The sequence below is a fragment of the Pseudorasbora parva genome, chromosome 17 (genome assembly GCF_024679245.1).
Source record: "Pseudorasbora parva isolate DD20220531a chromosome 17, ASM2467924v1, whole genome shotgun sequence".
Lineage (NCBI taxonomy): Eukaryota > Metazoa > Chordata > Actinopteri > Cypriniformes > Gobionidae > Pseudorasbora > Pseudorasbora parva.
Window position 1 is genome coordinate 44,659,707 of NC_090188.1, and position 26,946 is coordinate 44,686,652.

Here is a 26,946-nt window from a genome sequence, read left to right on the forward strand (position 1 = left end):
GAATTTAGAAATGCTTTTGAAAGTAAAAACTTTGTGTTTAATAAACTAAATACATTTTTGAAATGAAGAAGGTGTTTCGAGTGAGTGCAAAAAATATTGTGTTCCCTGAATCCACAGCCTTTGTTATTATTGTGAGTGTACACAAAAAAAGTAGACCATTTATAGTTTACAATGATGTCATCGTATCTGTATGGCTAAAAATGAGGAAAATATCCATCAGAAGCGCCGACGCCTTCGTCAGCCATGGGTTAAAGAAAATATAGCCTATTTAGTTTCATAGTGAGGCGATGTTTAAATATTAGCCTATAATATAATTGTTTATTTTATAAACACCCTCCGGCCCAGTACCAGAGTTTAAAGGGATAGTTTACCCAAAAATTTTAATTCTGTCATAATCCAAACCTGTATAAATTTCTTTGTTCTGCTGAACACAAGAGAAGATATTTTGAGGAATGTTTGTAACAAAGCAGATAAAGCAAACATTCACTACTATAGTATTTTTTCCCCTACTATGGTGTTCAATGGTTGCTCTCTCTGCTTGGTTGCAAACATTCTTCAAAATATCTTTTTATCTTTTAACATATCTCAAAAAAAGAAGTATTTACTAGACAAGCACAAGTAATTGTCTCGTTTTGGGGAAAATAACTCAAAATGAAGAGAGTTTTTGCTTAAAATAAGATAAATAATCTGCCAATGGGGTGAGAAAAATAATCTTAATTCAAACAGAAAACAAGATTATTTTTCTCACCCCATTGGCAGATTATTTATCTTATTTTAAGCAAAAACTCTCTTCATTATGAGTTATTTTCCTCCAAAACAAGACAATAATTTTTACTTGTCTAGTAAATGTTTCTCAACTTAAGAATTGTTAGATATTTTGACTAGAAACAAGACAAAAATACTGATTAAGAAGAGCAAATTTTGCATTGTACCTGACCATTGGCAGATCATTTTGCCTGTTTTAAGCAAAAACTCACTTCATTTTTATTAGATTTTCAACAAAACGAGAAAAAATATCTTATATATTTATATAGATATAGATATATAGACTAGAACAGTTTAGTCGAAATACGTGAAAGCATTGCGACGATATAGCCTCCATTCAAAGATATCTGAAAACATGTTGACTAATCAATTCCGTAGCTAGAAGATGATCTGATTTGATTTCCCTGAGCATTGTATGAATGGCTTGAAACTGTCCTGCCTGTCGCCAAACGATCTCTAACAGTGTGTGTGTGTGTGTTTGATTGGCAGGTCAAAGGTCTGGAGCAGGAGAACAATCACCTGAACCAAACCATCGCCTCGCTCAGGCAGCGCTCTCAGGTCAGCGCTGAAGCCCGAGTCAAAGACATCGAGAAGGAGAACCGCGTGCTGCACGAGTCCATCAAAGAGACCAGCGGCAAGCTCAACAAGATGGAGTTTGAGCGCAAGCAGCTCCGCAAAGACCTGGAGCTCTGCAGAGATAAAGCAGAGCGAGCGGAGGAGATGGAGATGGAGGTGCGTCGGCTGGAGCGGGAGAAGGAGAGTCTGCAGAAGAGGCTCGCCTCTCTGGCCATCACCTGTGAGAAGGTGGAGGTGCTGGAGAAGGAGAACGCAGAGCTGGAGGCCGAGAGCCGCAGGCTGAAGAAAGCGGCCGATGCTCTGAGGAACGTGTCCTATCAGCTGGAGGTCCTGGAGAAGGAGAACGCTCAGCTGGATGAGGAAAACCTGGAGCTCCGGCGGATGGTGGAGGCTTCCCGGGCCACCGGAGCCAAAGCGGCGCAGCTGGAGCTGGAGAACCGAGAGCTGGAGAGCGAGAGGGCTCAGCTCAGAAAGAGCCTGGAGCTGCTGAAGGCCTCCTCCAAGAAGAACGAGCGCCTGGAGGTCAGTAAGCAAAGCCTGGATGCGGAGAACCAGCGGCTCCAGAAAGCCCTGGAGAGCGGCGGCCGTAAGCTGCAGAAGCTGGAGGAGGAGCTACAGGAGATGGAGCTGGAGAACCAGAGTCTGCAGCAGAGCCTGGAGGAGCTGAAGCTCTGCAGCAAAGGCCTGGAGCAGCTGGGGCAGGAGAACGCCGTCCTGGAGCAGGAGAACGCCCAGCTGGAGAAGGACAACAAGCAGCTGGAGAAGGAGAACAAGCGGCTGAAGCAGCAGGCCGAGATTAAAGATGCCAGACTGGATGAAGACAGCCTGCGCTTGGCTCAGCTGGAGCGGGAGAACCGCGTGCTGGGAAAGGAGATCGCCGCTCTCAGAGACACCTGCGGGCGCGTTAAAGACCTGGAGAAGGACAACAAGGAGCTGGTCAAACAAGCCACCATTGACAAGAAGACTCTGGCCACTCTGAGAGAGGTAATCATCTCACACACTGCAGGAAACACTCTTCTTATTTTCTTCTTACTTTGCTTAGTTTCAATATCTAACAATTCTTAAATCAAGATGCATTTGCTACACTGCAAAAAATGCTTTTCTTACTTGTTATTTTTGTCTTGTTTCTAGTCCAAACATCAAAAAATTCTTAAAGCAAGAAGTATTTACTAGACAAGTCAAAGTAATTGTCTTGTTTTGGGGAAAAATAACACAAAATGAAGAGAGTTTTTGCTTAATCCATTAGCAGATTATTTATCTTATTTTAAGCAAAACCTCTTGATTTTGTTTTATTTCTTTCCAAAACAAGACAATAATTTTTACTTATCTAGTAAATGCATCTTGATTTAAGAATTGTTAGATATTTAGACTGGAAACGAGACAAGATTACTGAGTAAGAAGAGCGTTTTTTGCAGTGCCTCGTTTTTAGATATGGTGCATGCTTCATTGTGGATTGCTTGCTTGACAATGTTGTGATGTTTCCTGATGTTGTAGGAGCTAGTTAATGAAAAATTAAAGACTCAGCAGATCAACAATGACCTGGAGAAGCTGACACATGAGCTGGAGAAGATCGGCCTCAATAAAGAGGGTCTTCTGGGTGATGACGAAGGCTCTGATGACAGGTAATGCACACACACTGACATTGCCCTGTAGTTCAGGGATTATCAGCTCAGGTCCACTTTCCGGCAGAGTTCATCTCCAGCCCTGATCCAGCTCACCTGTCTGTAATATTCTAGTCATCCTGAAGACCTTAATTAGCTGGCTCAGGTGTGTATGATCAGGGTTGGAGCTAAAATAATGCTGCGTTCTTGTCAGGTTTTTGAGCCTGTAAGTTACGGCTTTAAACCACGACTCGCAACTTTGTAGCCTTCCAGGCAAAGCCACACCAAACTGCCTGAGCGCCAGGAATTGTGGAAGCTAGATGTAAACAAAACATGGCGCACCGTACGCTCTTCTGCTCATTTACAATCATTTATATTGCCAAAGGTGCTTACTTTGCTTATTTGAGGGATACAGGGGAGAAAAAAAGCCAAATATAAGGCAAAAGAAGCTGTTATACCTTTTATTTTACGTTATTTGTATATTTGGAAATGTATTTGGTATTAATGTATTCTTGGACTCAATGGACTGAAAACTAGCTAACGCTATAGCTGTGGATAATGCGTAATATTTGCTGATAAATAACGTTAGAGCAATACCTTATTTTAATAAACAATTTGGTTTTTAATGTACGACTTCCATAAACACAGCATCTGTAGGGCCTGCCATTGTTGTTTTGCGGGATATGTGTAACTGGGAGTACTTCGATCTAGTACGAGTTCACGAGTGGGAAGTCACGGGTTTAATGGCCGTTCCAGTGCACTTTCACGGGAAGAAAGTTGGAAAAACACGGGTGACGGGTTGCCTGGAGCGCGGCATAAGTCTCTGATGTCCCCAGACTGTTTTTGTGTGTCCCTTTAAATGCAAATGAGCTGCTGCTCCCGCCCCCTTTCAGGAAGAGGGCGGGGCTTCAAGAGCTCGGGGGTCCACCATTTGAATATCATTGGTTTAGTTTGTGTAAAACATCAAGTGGCCTATAATACATTTGCTGTTTTTTTTGTCTTGTTTCTAGTCCAAACATCTAGCGATTCTTAAAACAAGAAGCATTTACTAGACAAGCTAAAGTAATTGTCTTGTTTTGGGAAAAATAACTCAAAATGAAGAGAGTTTTTGCTTAAAATAAGATAAATAATCTGCCAATGGGGTGAGAAAAATAATCTTAATTCAAACAGAAAACAAGATTATTTTTCTCACCCCATTGGCAGATTATTTATCTTATTTTAAGCAAAAACTCTCTTCATTTTGAGTTATTTTTTTCCCGAAACAAGACAATAATTTTTATATGTATAGTAAATGTTTCTTAATGTAAGAATTTTTAGATATTTTGACTAGAAACAAGACAAAAATACTAAGTAAGAAAAGCATTTTTGCGATCTTTAGTGTTTAAATTGTGTCCATTGAACTGTTTTGTGTAATGCGTGTCATTATTTGTGAGGGGTGGGTGATGTCTGTCAGACCAACCCTTTTAGTACCATGGTATTGCCATCTGATACCATCACTGTACCATGTTTCATGTGGCACTGTGCTTTTTTTGTGAGGCACAAGGGCCAAAATTAAGTAAAGAAAATGGCTTGTCGCATGTGTTTCCATGATTGTGAAGTCCTGATTTAACAGTGCATCTGATGTTTGCCAGGTTTAAGCTTCTGGAGTGTAAACTGGAGTCGACTCTGAAATCCTCTCTGGAGATTAAAGTGGAGAAGATCGCGGCTCTGGAAGCCCGCCTGCAGGAGTCCTCCAACCTCAACCAGCAGCTGCGGCAGGAGCTCAAGACGGTCTGCAGCGCCTCTCGAGGCCTGTTCTTGGCGGCCTGCTTTCATTTCGGTTTTAGTCTAGTCTTTGTGTCAAGCTTTCATTTTAGTGTTTATTTCACTGCAAACAATGCTCTTCTTACTCAGTATTTTTGTCTTGTTTCTAGTCAAAATATCTAAATATTCTTAAAACAAGAAGTATTTACTAGACAAGCGAAAGTAATTGTCTTGTTTTGGGGAAAATAACTCAAAATGAAGAGAGTTTTTGATTAAAATAAGATAAATAATCTGCCAATGGGGTGAGAAAAATAATCTTAAACAAAAAAACAAGATTATTTTTCTTATTTTAAGCAAAAACTCTCTTCATTTAGATTTTATTTTCAACAAAACAAGAAAAAATATCTTATGTCATTTTACTGATCTAGTAAATGCATCTTGATTTAAGAATTGTTATATATCTAGACAAGACAAGATTACTGAGTAAGAAGAGCATTTTTTGCAGTGTAGTTTTAGTCACATTCATACTATTATCAGGGTCCCCGCGGAGTCTTAAACAGTACAAATTTCAAAATCAAAATACAAGGCCTTAAAAAGTCTTAAATTCGCGGAAGCACTGCGTTCTAGGTCTTAAATAATGTTAAACAGGTCTTAATTTTCCTACGTCCATGTAACGCTACCTCATTGAAATGCTCTCGCCTCCCGCAGCTCGCGTGCACGTGTGTGTGTGTGTGTGTGTGTGTGTTCCGTGGTGTTTGTAGTTCTTTCTTTCGCTAGACCAACTATTGTTCGCTCTATTACAACTACAAATTAGGCAAGCATGCCACGTGTATTGCAGCCAATCAGCTTTCGTGTTATTGGCACGAGCCTCTTTCAGCTCGTACCCCACAGCATTAAACAGATTTTATTCTTCAGCTGAGTCTGACGGTTCTTGTAGTTCCGCGATCGTGAACGCGAATCTTTCTCACCATCTGGCTTAATGACCAAATAAAAGTATAATATACCCGATTGCACTAAATAGAGTTAATGATGTAAACTCCGAACTCTGATGTCAGGCTGTGTGTGTGTGCTGCCTGTCAGCGCTCGCGCGAGTGTACTGAAAGTGTTATTTCTACGCTCATTAGCCTAACGTTACTCTTGAACGATCAAACACACACATTATGCATATGTCTATATCCTGATTTGAGTTTAAAAGTTTGGGAACTGTCAGTAAGTACTGGATCTGGGCATTAGTAAGCTCTCGAAGTGAAAGCAAACTAATATAGCTTAACAACAACACAAACGGGGAAACAGCACTTACACTTAAAGGAACACTCCACCGTTTTTAGAAATAGGGCTTATTTAACTTTGCTACCTTTAGATATGTGGGGAAATGCACTTGAAGCTAAGCTAGCAGCGACCCTGCCAAACTAAAACAATGCATGCACTGAGACAAACGCATTTGCCCACATATCTAAATGTCTAAAGAAGTTGAATAAGCCCTATTTCTAAAAACCGGTGGGTGTTCCTCTTTGGAGGTATGCATCTTTATGTTGTGTTTATTTGTCCTATTGTCATTTGTTTATAAGTATAAATTGTATTACTGACCGATTACTTGATTACGTAATTACTTGAAAACTTTTTACTTATATTAAGCAATTATTGCTGAGGTTTACTTTTAAGATGTTGGTCATATTTCCCACCCCAAGCGATCGAGTTATTAAAGATAGATAGCGCACCGCTGAACCAGCCTTTTTTGCTTTTGTAATAGGCCTACCAAACCAGATTCATGCATTTTGTGAGTTTTATCACCATGTGTGACTATTGTGCATCTAACATAATAATATGGTTAATGTTGCATCCTAATTATATAACAAAATAAAAATGTTTGCAAATCTATGGAAGTGACCACCACAAAATAAAAACTAATTTTGGTCATATATATATATATATATATGCTAATCCTGGTGGGATTGAGCTGTGAATAATACGTTTACTAATACTTTGTTCAATTCAAATAAATTCAATAATATAAGTTTAAGTAGCCTAATTGAGTCATTCTGCATTTTCTATGCATGTTTTTTTATTGCGTGATATAGGTCTTAAATTTTATTCATAATGGTCTTAAAAAGTCTTAAATTTGACTTGGTGAAACCTGCAGATACCCTGATTTTTAGTCTAGTCAAGTTTCAGTCTACTAAAAGTCTGAGCATTTTAGTCTTATTTTAGTCAGAATTATCCATGACTTTGTTGATTTTAGTCAACGAAAACTGATGACATTTTAGTCTAGTTTTAGTCAATGAAAATTGTTTTAGTCTCTTTTTAGTAATGGAATAGTATTTAACCCAGTCAATATAGAATAAGTGCCTAGTACTTCCACAACACAGACCGTTTTCTTTTCCACTTTTATGTAATGAAAGTTTTTCCAAATGTCGTTTCTTCTTTTTCTCCCTTAAGCCGTATTCAGACGGTAATTGTTTCTCACATGGACATCTGTAAAATAAATGTGCACATCAGTAATAACACGTGTGCATAAAGGATGTCATTTTATTCCACATAAGATGAAATAAGTTAATACATTGCAGAAAAAATATGCTTTTCTTACTTAGTATTTTTGTCTTAGTATGTTTGGTTATTCTTTCCCAAAATGAGACAATAATTTGCACTTGTCTAGTAATTGTTTCTAAATGTAAGAATGTTTAGACATTTTGACTAGAAACAAGACAAAATTACTAGGTAAGAAATGCATTTTTTGCAGTGTACTCTTGTTTACTTGAGGTAAACATAATGCTGCTTGGTTATTTTAACATATTGCTGTCGTAATAACGGCCCATTTCAAAGGTGTGCATGCTTTTCTGCTTTTCATTTTTTGAGTGGTGATGAAATGTTTTGCTCTTGTAAATACTTGTAATCCAAATTACAGTGAAGCGCAGCTGTACGGTGCTCCGCAGGGGTCAAAAGGGATATAAACTACATTTTTGAAGTGATATATTTTTGAAAACTCTTTTTTGAAGATGTGGATTCGAATGGTAATTAAATCACCACACATCCAAAAACAGTCGGTAATTCGGCCGGGATTTTTACGCTGGTGGTGGGAGAAAAACACTGACATTCTGGATTCAGACGGCAGTAAAATCACAGCCGCTGTAAATGATGAAAATACCCCACGAGAAACTATTACCGTCCGAATAGAGCTAAAGACGGCTAGCCATCGTCCCTTTCTCTGAGTCAGACTTAACTTAGTTTGTTGTAGTTTACGCTAACTCACCGCAGCTGAATCTTCTAGCTCTAAATAATGCCTAAGAATGGGCTTGAAGAGACCTGAACTCGACTAAAACCAGACTCAAGAACGTTATAACATTTCATCTTGATTTGGTCAATGAAGGGATATTTTAGCCTATTTCGCAAACCACATTTAGTCTCGTTGTTATTCTTCAACAATATCGCATGAATCATTTAATTATAGTCATCGTCACATGACCAGCATTTACGCTTCGTCTCGTTTTCGTCACGTGATAAAGGTTCGTTGACAACGATATTTAGTAATAATTTTGGTTGACCCTAGTCTCAACGCATGCATTAAGGGTTGTTTGTGTGGCAGTGTGCCGTGAGTTGATATCGTGTTTACCTTTCCTCAGGTGAAGAAGAACTACGAGGCTCTTCGGCAGCGTCAGGAGGAGGAGTGTGCGGCTCAGAGCTCGCCGGCTCGAGGACGAGAGGACTCGCAGAGCATCAGCAAATGGGAGAAGGAGAGTCAGGAGGCCACCAGAGAGCTTCTGAAGCTCAAGGATCGCCTCATAGAGGTCGAGAGAAACGTAAGAGCCAACAACTGCAGCGCATACACTCAAAAAAGGCTCTTCTTACTCAGTGTTTTTGTCCTGTTTCCAGTCCAAATATCTAAATATTCTTAAATCAAGATGCATTTACTAGATCAGTAAAATTACATGAGATATTTTTGCTTGTTTTCTGGGGAAAAAAATCTAAATGAAGTGAGTTTTTGCTTAAAACAGGCAAAATGATCTGCCAATGGGGTGAGAAAAATAATCTTATTTCTGATCGGGATTATTTTTGATTATTTTTCTATATTTTAGAAAAAATATCTTATGTCGTTTTACTTGTCTAGTAAATGCATCTTGATTTAAGAAGGGTTAAATATTTAGACTAGAAACAAGAGCTTTCAGTGAATGTTGTGTGTTTGTCCAGCTTCAGCTTTGAGTGAATGTTGTGTGTTTGTCCAGCTTCAGCTTTGAGTGAATGTTGTGTGTTTGTCCAGCTTCAGCTTTCAGTGAATGTTGTGTGTTTGTCCAGCTTCAGCTTTGAGTGAATGTTGTGTGTTTGTCCAGCTTCAGCTTTGAGTGAATGTTGTGTGTTTGTCCAGCTTCAGCTTTGAGTGAATGTTGTGTGTTTGTCCAGCTTCAGCTTTCAGTGAATGTTGTGTGTTTGTCCAGAATGCCAGCTTCAGCTTTCAGTGAATGTTGTGTGTTTGTCCAGCTTTCAGCTTTCAGTGAATGTTGTGTGTTTGTCCAGCTTCAGCTTTCAGTGAATGTTGTGTGTTTGTCCAGCTTCAGCTTTCAGTGAATGTTGTGTGTTTGTCCAGCTTCAGCTTTGAGTGAATGTTGTGTGTTTGTCCAGCTTCAGCTTTCAGTGAATGTTGTGTGTTTGTCCAGCTTCAGCTTTCAGTGAATGTTGTGTGTTTGTCCAGCTTCAGCTTTCAGTGAATGTTGTGTGTTTGTGCAGAATGCCAGCTTCAGCTTTCAGTGAATGTTGTGTGTTTGTGCAGAATGCCACTCTTCAGGCAGAGAAGCAGGCCCTCCGCACGCAGCTGAAGCAGCTGGAGTCTCAGAGCAGTAATCTTCAGGCACAGATATTGGCCCTGCAGAGGCAGACCGCGTCCCTGCAGGAGAACAACACCACGCTGCAAACACAGAACGCCAAACTACAGGTCAGAGCATTATCTGCATTATCTGCTCTAACGCTGTGTGTGTGATAGACACTTCCCCTCATGAATGTAAGTTTGGTTGTAATTAGCTTTCAGGACAGTTGCACACAACGATCTTACGCTGATTTTAAAGATGCACCGATACCATTTTTTCAGAACCGATCCAATCCGATATTAAAAATTCTGAGTATTGTTCGATACTAAACCGATACCAATGCAGTTTTATTAAAATATTCTATGCAGAATTTCTGTACCTCAGTGTGTTGAACTGTTAATCACTCTTTTGTGAGTTAAACACAATCTACTAAATACAGACAACCTCATTATAAAGAAAAACAAATAATAAAATATATAATCACAATCTATGACAAAAATACTACTATACACTAGATGGTGAATAAGATAGATTAGTGGATAATCAGCAGGAAAAGTTACAAAATCACGAGTGCACAATAATTGTATAAAATCTAAACATTTAGTGGGGAAATAATAAAGAAAACCATAAAAATAAAGAAGTGTAGCTCTAAATCTGGTTAAATGTTACACAAAATATATTCATGAAAAACAAGTAAATATATTTATAGGAATAGGCCTATATACTAAGAAATTATATTTATTTGAAATGTATAGCACATCTTTTTAATGAGGCAGCAACATATTATAGATAGGGCAGAACAAGAAAGGCCATTAATAATCTTTCATAGCACAAAAGTATTATAATATAGAGCGGCTCAATCCGCGTATGAGCATCCCGTGTGCAGGACGATGAGCTCGAAGCAACACGGAGTCACAGCACAGCTCCGTCCGCGTCGAGAAGCTCAAAACACAAAGGGAAGGTATATCGACGGTATAGGGAAGGTTTTATGAGAAACCATAGAGCGTTATCTACAGATCAAGCATAATAACAGGAACAATGCAGATGAGGAAAGCATTGACGTGAACCTGAGTTTGAGGACTTAAATATTCATCTGTACCTCACATTAAATATGGAATGGCTTCCGAACACTTATCATATAGTGCACGAATCATTGATGGTGCTTTATGTTTTTGTGCCTTTTGTGGCACTGGGGCTTAACAATAACACAGAATATTATACGCACAGTATCAGATTTGGATCGGCCCTGTCTGACCGATACCCGATCCAGCAAATAATGGCGGATCAGAGCCGATACCGATGCTGAATATCAGATCAGTGCATCCCTAGTTGATGGTAGTCTTCAGGAACCCAGCTGACATCTGCCCTGAGCTCAGATTAGTGCAAGAGAGTGATTATGAGAAATGCGGTGATCAGCTATTGTTTTCTCCAGCTATGTCTTCTCTAAGATTAGATCTTCTCTTACTGAGAAAACATCAGCGAATGCTATCCCTGCACTCATAGCATTTGGACTATTGCAATTCTCTTTGCTATGGTATGTCCAAAGACTCTATTGCTCGACTTCAGTTAGTACAGAATGCCGCAGCAAAGTTCCTCAAAAGAAAATGTAAATTTGATCACGTTTCTCCAATTCTGAAATCACTACATTGGTTACCTGTGCATTTCAGAATTGAATTTAAAACTCTACTTTTTGTTTTTAAATCATTAAATAACCTGGCACCGAGCTATTCGTCTGAGCTACTCTGTCCACACAATCCAACACTAAATCTGAGACTTTTATCTGTCCCCAGACCTCGATTAACGCACAGAGGAGACCGAGCCTTTGCTATTGCCGGCCCTAGGCTGTGGAACAACCTTCCGCTTTACATCAGAGCGGCACAGTCTTTAACCGCTTTTAAATCTTAAAACCTGCTTTTTTTCTTTAGCTTTTAATTCACTGTGAGTTTATGTCCTAAATGTTGGGCTCTGGCGTTGTTTCTTTAACTTGTGTATTGTTCAGCACTTTGGTCAGCCATGTTTGCTGTTTTTAAGTCTGCTATATAAATAAAAACAAACTTCCTGATGTTCTCACAGGTGGAGAACTCGACTCTGAACTCTAAGAGCGCGGCTCTGATGTCCCAGAATGCCCAGCTGCAGACTCAGCAGTGCAGCACAGAGAGCGAGAGAGATGCCGCCATTAGAGAGAAGGAAGATCTGCGCACGGTCTACGATCTGCTGCTCCATGACCATGAGAAGCTGTCCGGCCTGCACGAGAGACAGGCGTCCGAATACGAGGATCTGATCCGCAAACATGGAGAGCTGAAGACTGGCCATAAGGGACTGGAGGCACAGCACCGCAGCCTGGAGAACAGGTACACACGCCACAGCCAGAGCTGCCACTTTAACAGCTCATCTCATCAGCAACCACATCTAAATATTTAGACATTTATATGAATGAAGGGAGCTTTTAACAAAGTCCATCCATCCATTCTCCTAAACACTCATTCTATGTTGGGTCATGAGGGTGCTGGTGCTCCTAACATGAATGATTCCTCAAATCGGGTGTGTTGGTGAGGAGAGTGTGTTTTGACTGTTCTAAGTCAATCAGACACAGCATTTTCTCCTGCTGGAACAAAAAAGTTCCAACATCGGCTCAGGATGAGCCTAATCATTTAGTCCTGCCAATCATCATTTCTAGCAGACACACTATATTGCCGTTAGTATTGGGCCGCCCCTCCAGATCCCTGAGTTCAGGTGTTCAGTCTCTTCATGGCCACAGGTGTATAACTCCAGCTCTCGGCCTGCAGACGCTTCTACACACATTAGTGAAAGAATGGGTCGCTCTCAGGAGCTCAGTGAACTCAAGCGTGGGGCCGTGATAGGCTGACACCTGTGCAATAAGTCCATTCCTGACATTTCCTCACTACTAAATATTCCACGCTCAACTGTTAGTGGGATTAGAACAAAGTGGAAGCCATTGGGAACAACAGCAACTCAGCCACGAAGTGTTAAATCCCAGAGCGGGGTCAGCGCATGCTGAGGGTCACAGTGTGCAGAAGTCTCCAACTTTCTGCAGAGTCAACAGCTCCAGACCTCCAGACTTCTGTGGCCTTCAGATGAGCACAAGAACAGCGGAGAGAGCTTCATGGAATGGGTTTCCATGGCCGAGCAGCTCATCCAAGCCTTACATCACCAAGAGCAATGCAAAGCGTGGGATGCAGTGGAGTAAAGCAGCCGCCACTGGACTCTAGAGCAGTGAGACGTGTTCTCTGAGCGACCAATCACGCTTCAGTCTGACAATCCCATGGACGAGTCTGGGTTTGGGCCTTCTCGACCAACATCAGTGCCTGACCTCACAAATGTGCTTCTAGAAGAATGGGCAAAAATCCCCATAAACACGCTCCTAAACCTTGAGGAAAGCCTATGAACTATTATGACTGGCAGGCAAACTCATGAAACAGGTAAAAAAAATCTCTCAGTGATATCTGGAGATCAGAGACTATATTCACTTTGGTCAGTAAGCAACCTGATGGAAACACTCAAGGCACCAGCAGTGTTCTAGCAGCCACATTAAACACTTCATCGACTGTCTAGCAATTAGCTTACAACCAGGTTGCTTTAGCCACCAAATATCGGCTAAATTAAGGAAACATCCAGATCAGGCCCTTGAGATCAAAGTTCCTGTAGAGTGCTAGCCCTGATCAAGCTCACAGGCCTTTCTGCTAATCCTGAATCCTTGATTGATTGTTTGATTAGTGTTGGAACTAAACACTGCAGGAAATTGGAGAGGGATTACTAAAGTGTTCATTGATTGCCCACTTGAGAATCTCGTCAGAAATAATTGGTCATTCAGCTATTTTTTGCCTACTGTTTTATGAATACTGTCAAACTACTCAGCTCACATAGTTTAGACTGCAAAAAAAAAGCTTTTCTTATTTAGTATTTTTTCTTGTTTCCAGTCCAAATATCAAAAAAAAATTAAATCAAGATTAATTTACTAGATAAGTAAACAAAAGAGATGTTTGCTTGTTTTCTGGGGAAAGTCAAAATGAAATGAGTTGACTTTCGGAAACAAGATTTGGGACACAAACAAGATTTCAAACAGAAAAAAGATTATTTCTCTCACCCCATTGGCAGATCATTTTGCCTGTTTTAAACAAAAACTCACTTCATTTAGATTTTATTTTTAAGAAAACAAGGAAAAATATCTTATGTCATTTCACTTATCTAGTAAATGCATCTTGATTTAAGAATTTTTCAGATATTTGGACTAGAAAAAGGACAAAATTACTGAGTAAGAAGAGCACTTTTTGCAGTTTACTCGTAGTATGGACATAGTCATATTCAGACACAGGGTGTGTGTGTGTGTGCGCAGGTACAATCAGCTGCTGAAGCAGAAGACTGAGCTGGAGCAGCTGGAGAAGGAGCTCAAAGCAGATCGAGAGAAGATGATCTCCGACAGCAAGAGCCATCAGGACACGGCCGCGCAGTACCAGAACCTCAGCGCGGAGCACAACACGTGAGTGTCAGGATGAGGGGTTGGCTCTCAGGTCTCGCTGGCGCTGAGCTCATGAGGTGTGTCATGTGTGCAGGCTGAACTCTACATACCTGCAGCTCCTGAAGGACAATGAGCTTCTGCAGACGGATCACAAGACTCTGAAGAGCCAGCTGAACACGGCCCGTCTGGAGCAGACCCGACTGGAGGCAGAGTTCTCCAAACTCAAGGAGCAGAACCAGCAGCTGGACATAACCTCAGCCAAACTCACCAACCAGTGCGAGGTACACCGGCGGTACACTGCAACAAATGCTTTTCCTACTTAGTATTTTTATCTTGTTTCTAATCCAAACATCTAAAAACTCTTAAAACAAGAAATATTTACTAGTCAAGCAAAAGTAATTGTCATGTTTTGGGGGAAAAATACCTCAAAATTAAGAGAGTTTTTGCTTAAAATAAGCAAAATAATCTGCCAATGGGGTGAGAAAAATAATCTTGTTTTCTATTTGAATTATCTTATTGAATTATTATTTTGCTTACCCCAATGGCAGATTATTTTAATTATTTTAAGCAAAAACTTTTTATCAAAAAGTTTTTATCAAAAAGTTTTTATCCCCCAAAACAAGACAATTACCTTGGCTTGTCTAATAAATACTTCTTGCTTTAAGAATTTTTGATGTTTAGACTAGAAACAAGAAAAAATACTAAGTAAGAAAATTATTTTTTGCAGTGCGGGTTGGGTCGGGACCAGATTTTCCGGCACTATCCTCGGGCCAGGCCCTTAATCAAGCGTTTGTGTTTTTTTAATCATTACTTTATTAGCCTAATTGGATGGACAGAAAGCTATGCCATAATCAGAAATAATGTGTATTTTAAGCAAAGTAAGAACTAATACTACAACTCATAAAACAAATGTGTCGGCTACAAAGTTCCACAAGTCAGGATTAGTGTAGATGCGTGTTAAACTCACAGCATCTGCACAGAACCGAGTCATGAGCTGCTTGTCAACACTGCACTTTGCTTAACTAAATCTTTTTGTTTTGAATCGTACATTTCAAGCTGTCTTTACACATATTTCTCATGTGTGTGAGGAGAGTAGCCTATGCTGAGTTTGGGTTTATTTATAAGACGTGCTCCAATTCATGAGCAATGGAAGCGTTCGCTCCTGCAACTTCATGTCATGATTATAGTCTGCTATTTGCTTCTTATTTATTAAATACAGGCAATTGGCCAAATAAACCTTTATTAAAATTAAGATACTATTCATACAAAATGAAATTCACTTTAAAGAAAGGCTTTCTACTAAACAAAACTCAATATTAAACAAAATATAACCACCAAAATCATTTCTGACCCACTCACATCTTTGCACTTTACATAATCAGACGAAATTAAAAAATAATATTATAATATTTGAACATAAATATGAAAAAAAAAACATTGTTTAATGGCTACAACAAGTAGTAAGCTACAGATAAATGTCATGTCTGAGCTGGATTTGAGCGAACATCATTTTACCACTGAGCGGAGTCACACCAGTCCGCTTCACTCATTAAAGGCTCGTTCTCGTCAGAACACACACATATTAAACAATGGTCGGGTTTAAATCGGGCTTGGGCTCATAATTACAGTTAATTTTATTTTTGATAATTTTTTTGAGCCCGATTTAAGCTATAATGGACACTAATAATGTCTACTCATGGATCAATCAATCAACTTTATTTATATAGCCCTTTTACAATGCCGATTGTTTCAAGACAGCTTCACAGTGTTGAACAGGACAATATTTCAACAAAATTTGATTTGTCTGTACAGTCGTTCTGGAGTAAACAGTGATGTTATCATCTTATTTTAATTTATCATATAACGACAATGTGGGCAGATCAGCATTATAGTTTATAGAATTAAATAAGACCTAATTAATTAATTTTATTTCTATATTTAGTTGAATAACTTGGATCATAATTTTAGTGTCCCCAACTGAGCAAGCCAAGCCAAAGCCAAAGGCGGATGTACCTCGGTAGGGTGTAACTTTGTGAGAACTTCACGTTTACACGAGACACGGAAACACTGAAACTGTTCACATAAAAGAAAGGATGCATGTGCTTTATTGCATAGATCTTGCTGGTGGTTTGTCTTCCTCTTCTCATTGTTTGATTACTTCCCAATTTCATGTCAATATGTGAAGTTTGTAAGATACAACTCGGCTCAAACAAAGGTGTGTGGTGGTAACTGTGTGTAATGTGTCCTGCAGTTGTTAAGTCAGTTGAAGGGGAATCTAGAAGAAGAGAACCGGCATTTGCTGGATCAGATCCAGACCCTCATGCTGCAGAACCGGACCCTGCTTGAGCACACCATGGAGAGCAAAGACCTGTTCCACGTCGAGCAGAGACAATACATGTATTTCTACACACTCATATTCATGTTGCTTATCTTCCATTTCCCTGCAATTAACTGGATACAGTCTGAAGCTACCCTACTTCTCTCTCTCACACAGTGATAAACTCAATGAACTGAGGAGACAGAAAGAGAAACTTGAGGAGAAGATTATGGATCAGTATAAGTTTTATGACCCATCACCTCCACGAAGGTAAGCGTTGCCATCTCGCACAGATAATCAATGCGTTTATAACATGGGTTTAACTTTAAACCTCACTACAGATCCCATGATGATTAAAGCTCTGTGCGATGTTGACACTCATTCGCTATTCCTAATGACACATGGGGGATAGGCGATTTCAGACCAAGCTGTTTTGCTTTCCACTGGAGTGAATGAAGCCTAGTTTTTGAGCAAAGACCAGTGTGATCCTTTAAGCGATTCAACTAGATCAAAGAAAACTGCCCAATTGTTTGATGGAATCCATAAAAGTTTACTTTAGGCTCTTTTAGTTTACCACGCCTTGGCATTGCTACGGTCAAGCTGTCAACTCTCAGACTTTCACCTGGCGTGTTGCACAGGCTTTTATTCCAGGTGACCACAGAGAGCCCTTATAAGATCTGCCGGCACTAAAGCTTGGATGGGGAAAGAGAATACCACTCTACACAATGCCAGACATCAGGCGAATATCCAAACACTCAAGGGTAAAACCTCTGGGTGTGTCCCGTAAAAGGCCAATCTGAGTGTTATTGGTTTTCCTGAGAGTATAAGTATTACCATTCAGAGTGCTAGAGTGGTTGCATTAGGTCCTTGAATAACTGTAGTGGAAGGTACAAGGAACCCAAATGGGTAATTTCATTTATTTGTTCTCATCCAGATATCCTCTAAGGTTTTTTCTACTATTATCAGCATACCATGTGAACCGGTATATGCACACCCTATAGTGAGAAGATTTATGGAGGGAAATTTGCATGGGTGATTCTTAAAAACACATTTATATTTGTGCATTTAACTGATATGTTTATCCAAAGAGACTTAGATTGCATTCAGTCTTTCTCAGTTCATGGATTCCATGAAGACTGAACCCATGGCCTTAACATGCAGCCTGGATGACTATTGGCCTTAGTACTCAACTCTTTAATTATGAAATGCAATTCAAAGCCTGCATTTGGTCTGATGCTGATGCGACCCAGGGAGTGCAAACTGATAAATTCTGCTGATGGCCTCATCATGGACAACGATGGATTAGATGGAGATTCTGGCATGGGGATCCTATATTCTTTTCTCTGCCTCACTAACATTTGCATTTCTCAAAGGCATCGTAAGCCTAAGTAGCTCATAAAGACAATTGGTGCCAGTGATTCTGCAGTCTACTTAGGCTCAGTCTATTGCTGAACGATCCTGGCACATCCCTAATAAACAGTGCGACACAGCAATGCTTTCACCATCCCGGATGTCAGAGGTTTAGAATTGGTTTCCGGAAGGCACATTACAGTTGCATGCTCTCTCTGTGAACGCTGTCTCAGATTCATGCAGAATTTATCCAGTCTGGTCTTGCTCCCAGAATGAAGCGTTCCTGACTGAGGTGATTAAACTGGGATTGGTTTACTAGAAATCCCTGTGCCATTTTTCTCTGAGAAGGTGAACAGAATACACTGTTTATGGCCTTCGAGAGTGTGTTTAGCCTCTTAAGATCTGGGACCATTTTTGGGATTTCTGCCTGAATTTGGCCTACCCAAATTGAAAAGCTTCCCAAACACACATACAGTGGTCTAAGTTAAAAATGTTGGTGCCATTTTACAGGAAACCCTTTGAAGTTACACACAAAAGTGATAAACATGTAAGTATATGTTGTCTAAGCTGTAACACCCCCCCCCCTCCCACACACACACACACACACACACAAAAAACAATTAGGCGCTTTTTTATTTTTTTTATAAATTCAGTTTTGAAAGTGTGTAACTCAGGCTCTAGAACCCTGCAGACAGTTTGGACTGTTTCCACTAAATTCCAGAAAATAGTGGAAAAAGAAGTTTGTCTGTGTCATGTTGTATGCAAGATTTATTCAAATGAACCTGAAGGGAGGAACGCCCCTAGGTTGGCTTATTCATTTAAAGGCCTACATCTGCCTGAAGGAACTTTGAGAAATTCCAGGTGTCCTGAATGCCTGACACCATAGGTTTTGGGGTTTCAAATGATTACATAAAGTGATTTATAGGACATGGATCACCTGATGAGGGTTGTGTGTGGTTTCTGCAGGAGGGGTAACTGGATCACACTGAAGATGAGGAAACTCATCAAGCCAAAGAGTCGTGAGCGCATGCGCTCTCTCACACAGACTCCATCCCGTTCTGAGTCCAGCGAAGGTTTCCTGACGCTGCCCCATCCAGACAGTCAAGACAGCTCGTCCGTCGGCTCCGGATCCAACTCGCTGGAGGATTCGCTCACCCACCTCAGCGGCAGTGAGTATCCACACTCTTCCTGTTCCCTGTGTTTGCAGGACTGACCTTCCCCAAGTCTGAAAGTCTGTGCATAGTTTAGAGTTACTTCACTCCTGAATCCCTGCAGTTTCCTGTGTTTGACTGACCTTCCCCAAGTCTGAAAGTCAATCAGACAATCAACTTTATTTATATAGTGCTTTTACAATGACGATTGTTTCAAAGCAACTTCAGTGTTAAACAGGACAATATTGCAACAACATTTGATTTGGCTCTATAGTCGTGGAGAAAACAGTGATGTTATCAGCTTTTTTTTAATTTAGCATATAGCGAAAATGTTAGCAAATCAGTATTATAGTTTATAGAATTAAATGACCTAATTAATTAATTTTATTTGTATATTTAGTTAAATAACTTGGATCATAATTTTTGTCCCCAACTGAGCAAGCCTAGCCAAAGGCGACCAAAGGAACCAAAACTCCATCAGGGCATGATGGAGAAAAATAAACCTTGGGAGAAACCAGAATCAGTCGGGGTGCCAGTTCTCCTCTGGCCTATTATCGAATAGTGTATTATTATTATTTTGGCAACGTTACAGGTCAGAAATCATATTAGATTGAAATATTCAACATTTCTGTGTATTATGCAAGAGACAGGTTTATTTAGGATGGCGCATTGATTACAAAAGAGTATGAATACTTGAAAGATCAGAGTCATCGCGCCGGACAGTTTAGAGAGTTACTTCACTACTGAATCCCTGCAGTTTCCGGTGTTTGACTGACCTTCCCCAAGTCTGAAAGTCTGTGCATAGTTTAGAGAGTTACTTTACTCCTGAATCCCTGCAGTTTCCAGTGTTTGACTGAGCTTCCCTAAGTCTGAAAGTCTTCGCATAGTTTAGAGAGTTACTTTACTCCTGAATCCCTGCATTTTTGGGTGTTTGCCTGACCTTCCCCAAGTCTGAAAGTCTGTGCATAGTTTAGAGAGTTACTTTACTCCTGAATCCCTGCATTTTGGGTGTTTGCCTGACCTTCCCTAAGTCTGAAAGTCTGTGCATAGTTTCGAGAGTTACTTTACTCCTGAATCCCTGCAGTTTCCGGTGTTTGACTGACCTTCCCCAAGTCTGAAAGTCTGTGCATAGTTTAGAGAGTTACTTTGCTCCTGAATCCCTGCATTTTTGGGTGTTTGCCTGACCTTCCCCAAGTCTGAAAGTCTGTGCATAGTTTAGAGAGTTACTTTACTCCTGAATCCCTGCATTTTTGGGTGTTTGCCTGACCTTCCCCAAGTCTGAAAGTCTGTGCATAGTTTAGAGAGTTACTTTGCTCCTGAATCCCTGCATTTTTGGGTGTTTGCCTGACCTTCCCTAAGTCTGAAAGTCTGTGCATAGTTTCGAGAGTTACTTTACTCCTGAATCCCTGCAGTTTCCGGTGTTTGACTGACCTTCCCCAAGTCTGAAAGTCTGTGCATAGTTTAGAGAGTTACTTTGCTCCTGAATCCCTGCATTTTTGGGTGTTTGCCTGACCTTCCCTAAGTCTGAAAGTCTGTGCATAGTTTCGAGAGTTACTTTACTCCTGAATCCCTGCAGTTTCCGGTGTTTGACTGACCTTCCCCAAGTCTGAAAGTCTGTGCATAGTTTAGAGAGTTACTTTGCTCCTGAATCCCTGCATTTTTGGGTGTTTGCCTGACCTTCCCCAAGTCTGAAAGTCTGTGCATAGTTTAGAGAGTTACTTTACTCCTGAATCCCTGCATTTTTGGGTGTTTGCCTGACCTTCCCCAAGTCTGAAAGTCTGTGCATAGTTTAGAGAGTTACTTTACTCCTGAATCCCTGCAGTTTCCGGTGTTTGACTGACCTTCCCCAAGTCTGAAAGTCTGTGCATAGTTTAGAGAGTTACTTTACTCCTGAATCCCTGCATTTTTGGGTGTTTGCCTGACCTTCCCCAAGTCTGAAAGTCTGTGCATAGTTTAGAGAGTTACTTTACTCCTGAATCCCTGCATTTTTGGGTGTTTGCTTGACCTTCCCCAAGTCTGAGAGTCTGTGCATAGTTTAGAGAGTTACTTTGCTCCTGAATCCCTGCAGTTTCAGGTGTTTGACTGACCTTCCTCCAGTCTGAAAGTCTGTGCATAGTTTAGAGAGTTACTTTACTCCTGAATCCCTGCAGTTTCGGGTGTTTACCTGACCTTCCTCAAGTCTGAAAGTCTGTGCATAGTTTAGAGAGTTACTTTGCTCCTGAATCCCTGCATTTTTAGGTGTTTGCCTGACCTTCCCCAAGTCTGAAAGTCTGTGCATAGTTTAGAGAGTTACTTTACTCCTGAATCCCTGCAGTTTCGGGTGTTTGACTGACCTTCCTCAAGTCTGAAAGTCTGTGCATAGTTTAGAGAGTTACTTTGCTCCTGAATCCCTGCATTTTGGGGGGTTTGCCTGACCTTCCCCAAGTCTGAAAGTCTGTGCATAGTTTAGAGAGTTACTTTGCTCCTGAATCCCTGCATTTTTAGGTGTTTGCCTGACCTTCCCTAAGTCTGAAAGTCTGTGCATAGTTTAGAGAGTTACTTTACTCCTGAATCCCTCCAGTGGTGCTTTTCACATTGCTCACGATTTACTAAGCAATTAATCCTAGGTGTTCATAAACTGATGTTTCTCTCTGTGCATTCCTAAACCCTGGGTTTTGCTGTGTCAGTGTCACTGATTGGACGAAAGCAGCACACGACCCATATACATTAAGACTTGAGCCTTGCGCATCCTCGTTTTGTATATTGCTGACTATACTATATAATTTTCCCTGAATGGACTGTTAATATATAAGACTATATATTTCTTGGAAATACATTGTTTTATATATTAGGTCTAAACTTTTACATGTCAATACTACACCCGCAACAATAGAGAGCCCGAAATACAAGTAAAACGAGAGCTATGTTTCCCCCAGAGCTGATGAACACAGTCAAAGAACACTCATTGAGCAGCCAAACAGTACAGTGTGTCAGAAGTGTACTGTTAGAAGATGGCACGGCCAAAAACACCTACTGTCTTGCTAATGTTGACAATTACAGAAAAGCTTACTGTGGTCCTAAAAGTGGCCACTTCAAAGAAACCCGCAAGCAGGTGTGTCAGTACACAGCAGAAAAAGAAATGAATGCGCTGCCCATAACCAGAAGCCAAAGGCACTGGATAATCTGCAAAGAGCTGAACATACCCACCAGCGAGGCCCATCATTTCTTATCTCAGCTACGAACTGATGCACTTGCATGTCAATATCCTCGAAGCGGATGCTTTAATGCGTTGCATGAATGATGTGATGCTAAATGATTAGCGCTTGCCCTCTGACTTTCAGGAAAAACTTGTCTTTTCAATGCTATGAGAATGGACTAAGGACAAAACAAGATATTTTTACTATTTTTAAGGGCACAGAACAAATTACGTTCTACCGATTCACATTAAATCAATTAAATCAGTGCCTAATTTCAGTACCTGAGAACGCATCTGGTGACATAGACTAGTGTCTGTGGATATTAAACTACAAAAACAATATTTCAATTATTATAACCTTTATTTTACCAGGAAAAGAATCAAATTGAGATTAAGAATCTCTTTTACAAGAGCGTCCTGGCCAAGAGTGACAGCAACAAATCTCACGTGGGTTTAAAAGATAACATCCATACATACATATTTATACAAAAAAAAACAAATTATTGCATTTTTACTTACAGCTGATTGGTCCAGTTTGGGTTTGCGATCTCTAACCCAGAATAAAACCTGCTCCAGTGCAGGTCAGCCATGTAGTGTAAGTTACCATGGTGATGAATACTGATAAAAACCAATCCACCTTCTTGAGCCACTTTACAATAAGCTCTTTGTTAATGCATTAGTTGTCATGAACTAACTATGAGCACTGTATTTTACAGCATTAATTAATCTCTGTTAATGTCCCGCAGTGAGCTCACTGTATATTAACAGGAATCACACGCGTGACGTCTTGTATGATCGCCTAGTTCCGGCCTGACGCTTTCTATTGTTTTTTCTTGCTTTCTTTGTGAAGGGAAGCGAGCGGAGAAAAGCCAAACGCAGGCTTCCTCTAACGGTACGCTGTCAGTCAGCTCATGAACACTCTGCATTTGTGTTCATCCCTATTAAAAGGTGCAATACAAACAGTCTGTGACAGTAACCCATCGCCCTTCATACACACGTCTGAGAGATGTTGACATGTGGCATTGCACCCTTTAATAATCATCTTGTGTTGTGCTGTCGGCATCAGACGGTGTGTGTGTGTGTACGTCTCACCGCTCACTCGTGTGTGTTCTGATGGATGTTAACCATTTGTGCGCTGTTGTCCTGCTAACACCCGTCTGTTCTCTCCTCTGACAGCGCTGAAAAAGCTTCCGTTCATGAGGAACCGATCCAAGGAGAAAGACCGAGTGAAGGCTGTCTATCGCCGCTCTATGTGTAAGACATTCCATGGTCCACACACACACACACACACACACACACTCACTCTTCTCTTCTGCAGCGGTCATCATCAGATATCACACACATGCAGGCCTCATTCTCTCATGATCAGTACAGTGATGGTGTGGAGATTCATGTTTGTAGAAACAGAGATTTAAAGCAGTAGTTAGTTCACATAAGTCTTGCTAACACACAGTGTCTTGTTTAAGTGCCACACTGCCTGCTAGACTTCCTATCAGTGATTATGAGTGTTTATGAGTGTAAACACTGATCACTGTGCTAACAGACGTTACATGGCTTTAACCCTCAGGAGTCTTGAGTTACAAGTTTTGACATTGAGCTACCATAACATGTGAGCAACATGTATGTACATGCTTGTATTTTTGAGAGAAGAATGTTTATGCGTGGACCACAATACTTTAGACCAATGGATGTGGTTGCCTAGAGTTTGCTTCAAACTGATGTGAGAATCATTGAGCCTGCTAATTCACATAACACAATACAATAATTTAAAATTTGTGTGTGTCAGCCATGAATGACCTGCTGCAGACGATAGATGTGTCTGAGGGTCAGTGGTCCAGCAGCACGGATCATCTGGAAGCTCCTGATGGGAAGGAGTTTGGGTCCATGGAGTATTCCTGCGCCTCTGCGGATTACATCAGCCTGAGCCGCCGCACAGACACAGGTACAGCTGGACACCAGGAGTGTGTGTGTGTGTGTGTGTGTGTGTGTGTGTGTGTGTGTGTGTGTGTGTGTGTGTGTGTGTGTGTGTGTGTGTGTGTGTGTGTGTGTGTGTGTGTGTGTGTGTGTGTGTCTGTCTGTCAAATAAACACACGTTTGAGTCAGAGCAATAGTGTTCATTATATTCATCTCTTGCTGGATTTGTGAGGTCCTTAAAGGGACAGTTCACTCAAAAATGAGTGTAAAATGTGTGTTATTTTGGCAAGGTTGTCTGCTAAAATTCTCACTCATGGTGGGTCTATATATCACATAATAGTCGCTTTAACCCTCGGACATAGAAAACAACCCACGGAAAAAAACGCAGACTTGGCAACACAGTGCAGTTGAGCTCTGCGTCGCTTTGTAGCTTTAATTGGTTGTAGGTCTGTCCAATTGTTGTCTTTCTTGGTTGGGTTGAAACACGCCCCATAATCACAGCCCAATGGAGCAGTTTCAGACTCATATTCTGACTAGAATTGAGTATGACCACGTCAGGCTGGAGAAAATAGGCCTAAAAAAAATGTGTTCAAATGTACATTTTTAAGCCTTGTCAACAGAATGAAAGCCTATTAACAAATTAGCACTGTGGTTAAAAATGGGGACGTTTTTGTCTAAAAGGTCCTGAGGAAGTATTTTGTGTTACTAGTGTAAAATAACTGATTTATGAAAGCCAATGTTGGTGAAATAGTAAAATTCCAATAAAAATACACACCTGTGCCAACATTTGGCCTTTACGCAGGCAAAATAATCAACAAAAAAACCAGACACTGAACAAGACATAAATGTCCATATGTTTGCATTAGGGGTAAATGGCGTACAGTTTTATGAAACCCATTTTTGGATGTTCCCGTATTTGCAGTGCTGACATCATGGCTCTGCTCTGTTGTCCGCAGGGAACGCCCTCTCCAGTGATGACATCACACAGTTTTCCTCGGAGGAATCCGGAGCGCTGCGAGCTCAGGGTGAGGATCCATCTGGCCAAAATAATCTTATTTCTGATTGGGACGGAAACAAGAAACAAGATTTCAGTCAGAAATCAGATTATTTTTCTCACCCCATTGGCAGATTATTTGCCTGTTTTAAGCAAAAACTCACTTTATTTTTATGTTATTTTCAACAAAACAAGAAAAAATATCTCGTGTCATTTTACTTATATAGTAAATGCATCTTGATTTAAGAATTTTTAGATATTTAGACTGGAAACAAGACAAGATGACTAAGTAAGAAGATCTGTCTAATATTTACTGATTATCTGTTTATTTGAATTGCTTGGTTATTATACATTTAATTATATTGTACTAATCTCTTAAGCCGCTAGTGTTTTGTTGGTGGCGTGTATATCTGCAGGGTTGCCAACTTTTAAGTTTAGGTTGGAGTGAGATTTTTTGAGGGCCGGGGGGGGGGGGGGGGGGGGGGGGTAATGCCTTTGATCTTGATTCAGTATCAGTTTATATCTAGTATATATACTGTAAATAATAATATGTTTGTTTTGGCACTAGTTTAAACATTTCTTGGGTCAAATTATATGTGCCATTCCTTAATATTCACTTGTGAGTGCTTATATAAGTATCATTATTCATTAAAAAGATTAGGATGCAAGTTATTTAAGTTTTGAAATTTCACATTTAAAGAAATCTAGTGTTTGATCATCATATCTAAATATTTATTAGAATGCAAAGACTGCAATATATTTTTGAGCAACTAGATTAGATACATGTATATTTATTAAAGAGCCATAAGGCACCTAATGGCATTACAAATAAACATTAATATTTTTTAGCCACAAAATGACTCTAATTTGCCTCTTTGAATTGGAATTCTCTATTTTAATATTAATTACTACACTAATTGTAATATAAATTGTAGAAGAAATACAAATATTAGAAGAAAAATATTTTAAGTGGTCATTTATTGACAATAATTGTTGCACAAATAGTATTTAGTACCAAAAGATCTCCTCAAAATATTCAATAAATATAATTTAATGAGTATGAGTGTGACCTATTAGTAAGGAATACCTGAGGGCTAAATACAAGAATAACATTAATGTTAACAATGTTGCATCTCTATCACTCTCCATAATAAAACGATCCTGTAAATATGGCTGACTTAATAATCAATAAACACTAACACTATGCTGTACTGTTTACCAAAACTTGCAGCAAACATCTATATGGTGAAACTGTTGTGTATCCGCTTAAGCCATTTAAATTCATTGGCACCGCGCTAGAAGTATTGAGCGCTCATGGGCCACGTGACCAGCGCGCACCGCAGGGAGACGAGAGCATGCAACTCCGCTTTTCAACGCCTCTGGCTTTAACATTATGCCACATTAGCGCCAAAACGCTATTTATTGTTTGAATTTCATTAAAACACATTTAAAAAAATTAAAGCTTTTAGCTTTGTTTGATATCAAAAGCAGGTTTGGCAATTTGGCGTGAGATTGAGTTGGGCGGAGTGAGAGCGTGAGACAGAGCCTGAAAGCGTGAGTATCACGCCAGATGCGTGAGAGTTGGCAACCCTGTATCTGAGTCCTCTGTGTGTGTGCGGTCAGGCGTGATGAACGGCAGAGTAGGCGGAGCTCTCAGCGGTGAGGTCAGCGGTGAGGTCAGCGTGAGTCTGGACAGCAAACGCAGGGCCAAATCTGCAGGTGGTGAGATGGTGTCTCTGCAGCAGTTCCTGCACGAGAGCACGGACCCAAGAGAGGTGACACACACACACTCTCAAACACACAAAATACTGGGGTTCAATAGGGAACGCGCATCTCTTAAAGGGGCCGCACTATATTCCAGCTCTTAAAGGGGCCACACTATATTCCAGCTCTTAAAGGGGCCACGCTATATTCCAGCTCTTAAAGGAGCCGCGCTATATTCCAGCTCTTAAAGGGGCCGCACTATATTCTGGCTCTTAAAGGGGCCACACGATATTCCTGCTCTTCCTGCTCTTAAAGGGGCCGCACTATATTCCAGCTCTTAAAGGGGCAGCACTATATTCTGGCTCTTAAAGGGGCCACACAATATT

General features: G+C 40.4%; 1 protein-coding gene across 3 annotated transcripts in view; it reads left to right on the forward strand.

The window, feature by feature from the left end:
- The window catches only part of ccdc88ab (coiled-coil domain containing 88Ab), a 91,136-nt gene that overhangs the window by 51,046 nt on the left and 13,144 nt on the right, over positions 1-26,946 (forward strand). For 2 of the 3 annotated variants that reach the window (XM_067420671.1, XM_067420673.1), the window contains exons 15-30: positions 1,255-2,325; positions 2,836-2,963; positions 4,574-4,712; positions 8,303-8,479; positions 9,445-9,606; positions 11,552-11,829; positions 13,833-13,976; positions 14,050-14,236; positions 16,207-16,352; positions 16,450-16,542; positions 18,589-18,791; positions 22,799-22,840; positions 23,125-23,202; positions 23,735-23,890; positions 24,819-24,887; positions 26,480-26,631. In XM_067420671.1, the coding sequence (XP_067276772.1) occupies positions 1,255-2,325; positions 2,836-2,963; positions 4,574-4,712; positions 8,303-8,479; positions 9,445-9,606; positions 11,552-11,829; positions 13,833-13,976; positions 14,050-14,236; positions 16,207-16,352; positions 16,450-16,542; positions 18,589-18,791; positions 22,799-22,840; positions 23,125-23,202; positions 23,735-23,890; positions 24,819-24,887; positions 26,480-26,631 (3,225 nt within the window). The remainder of the gene's footprint in view (positions 1-1,254; positions 2,326-2,835; positions 2,964-4,573; positions 4,713-8,302; positions 8,480-9,444; positions 9,607-11,551; positions 11,830-13,832; positions 13,977-14,049; positions 14,237-16,206; positions 16,353-16,449; positions 16,543-18,588; positions 18,792-22,798; positions 22,841-23,124; positions 23,203-23,734; positions 23,891-24,818; positions 24,888-26,479; positions 26,632-26,946) is intronic. The other variant, XM_067420672.1, reaches the window with a different exon arrangement.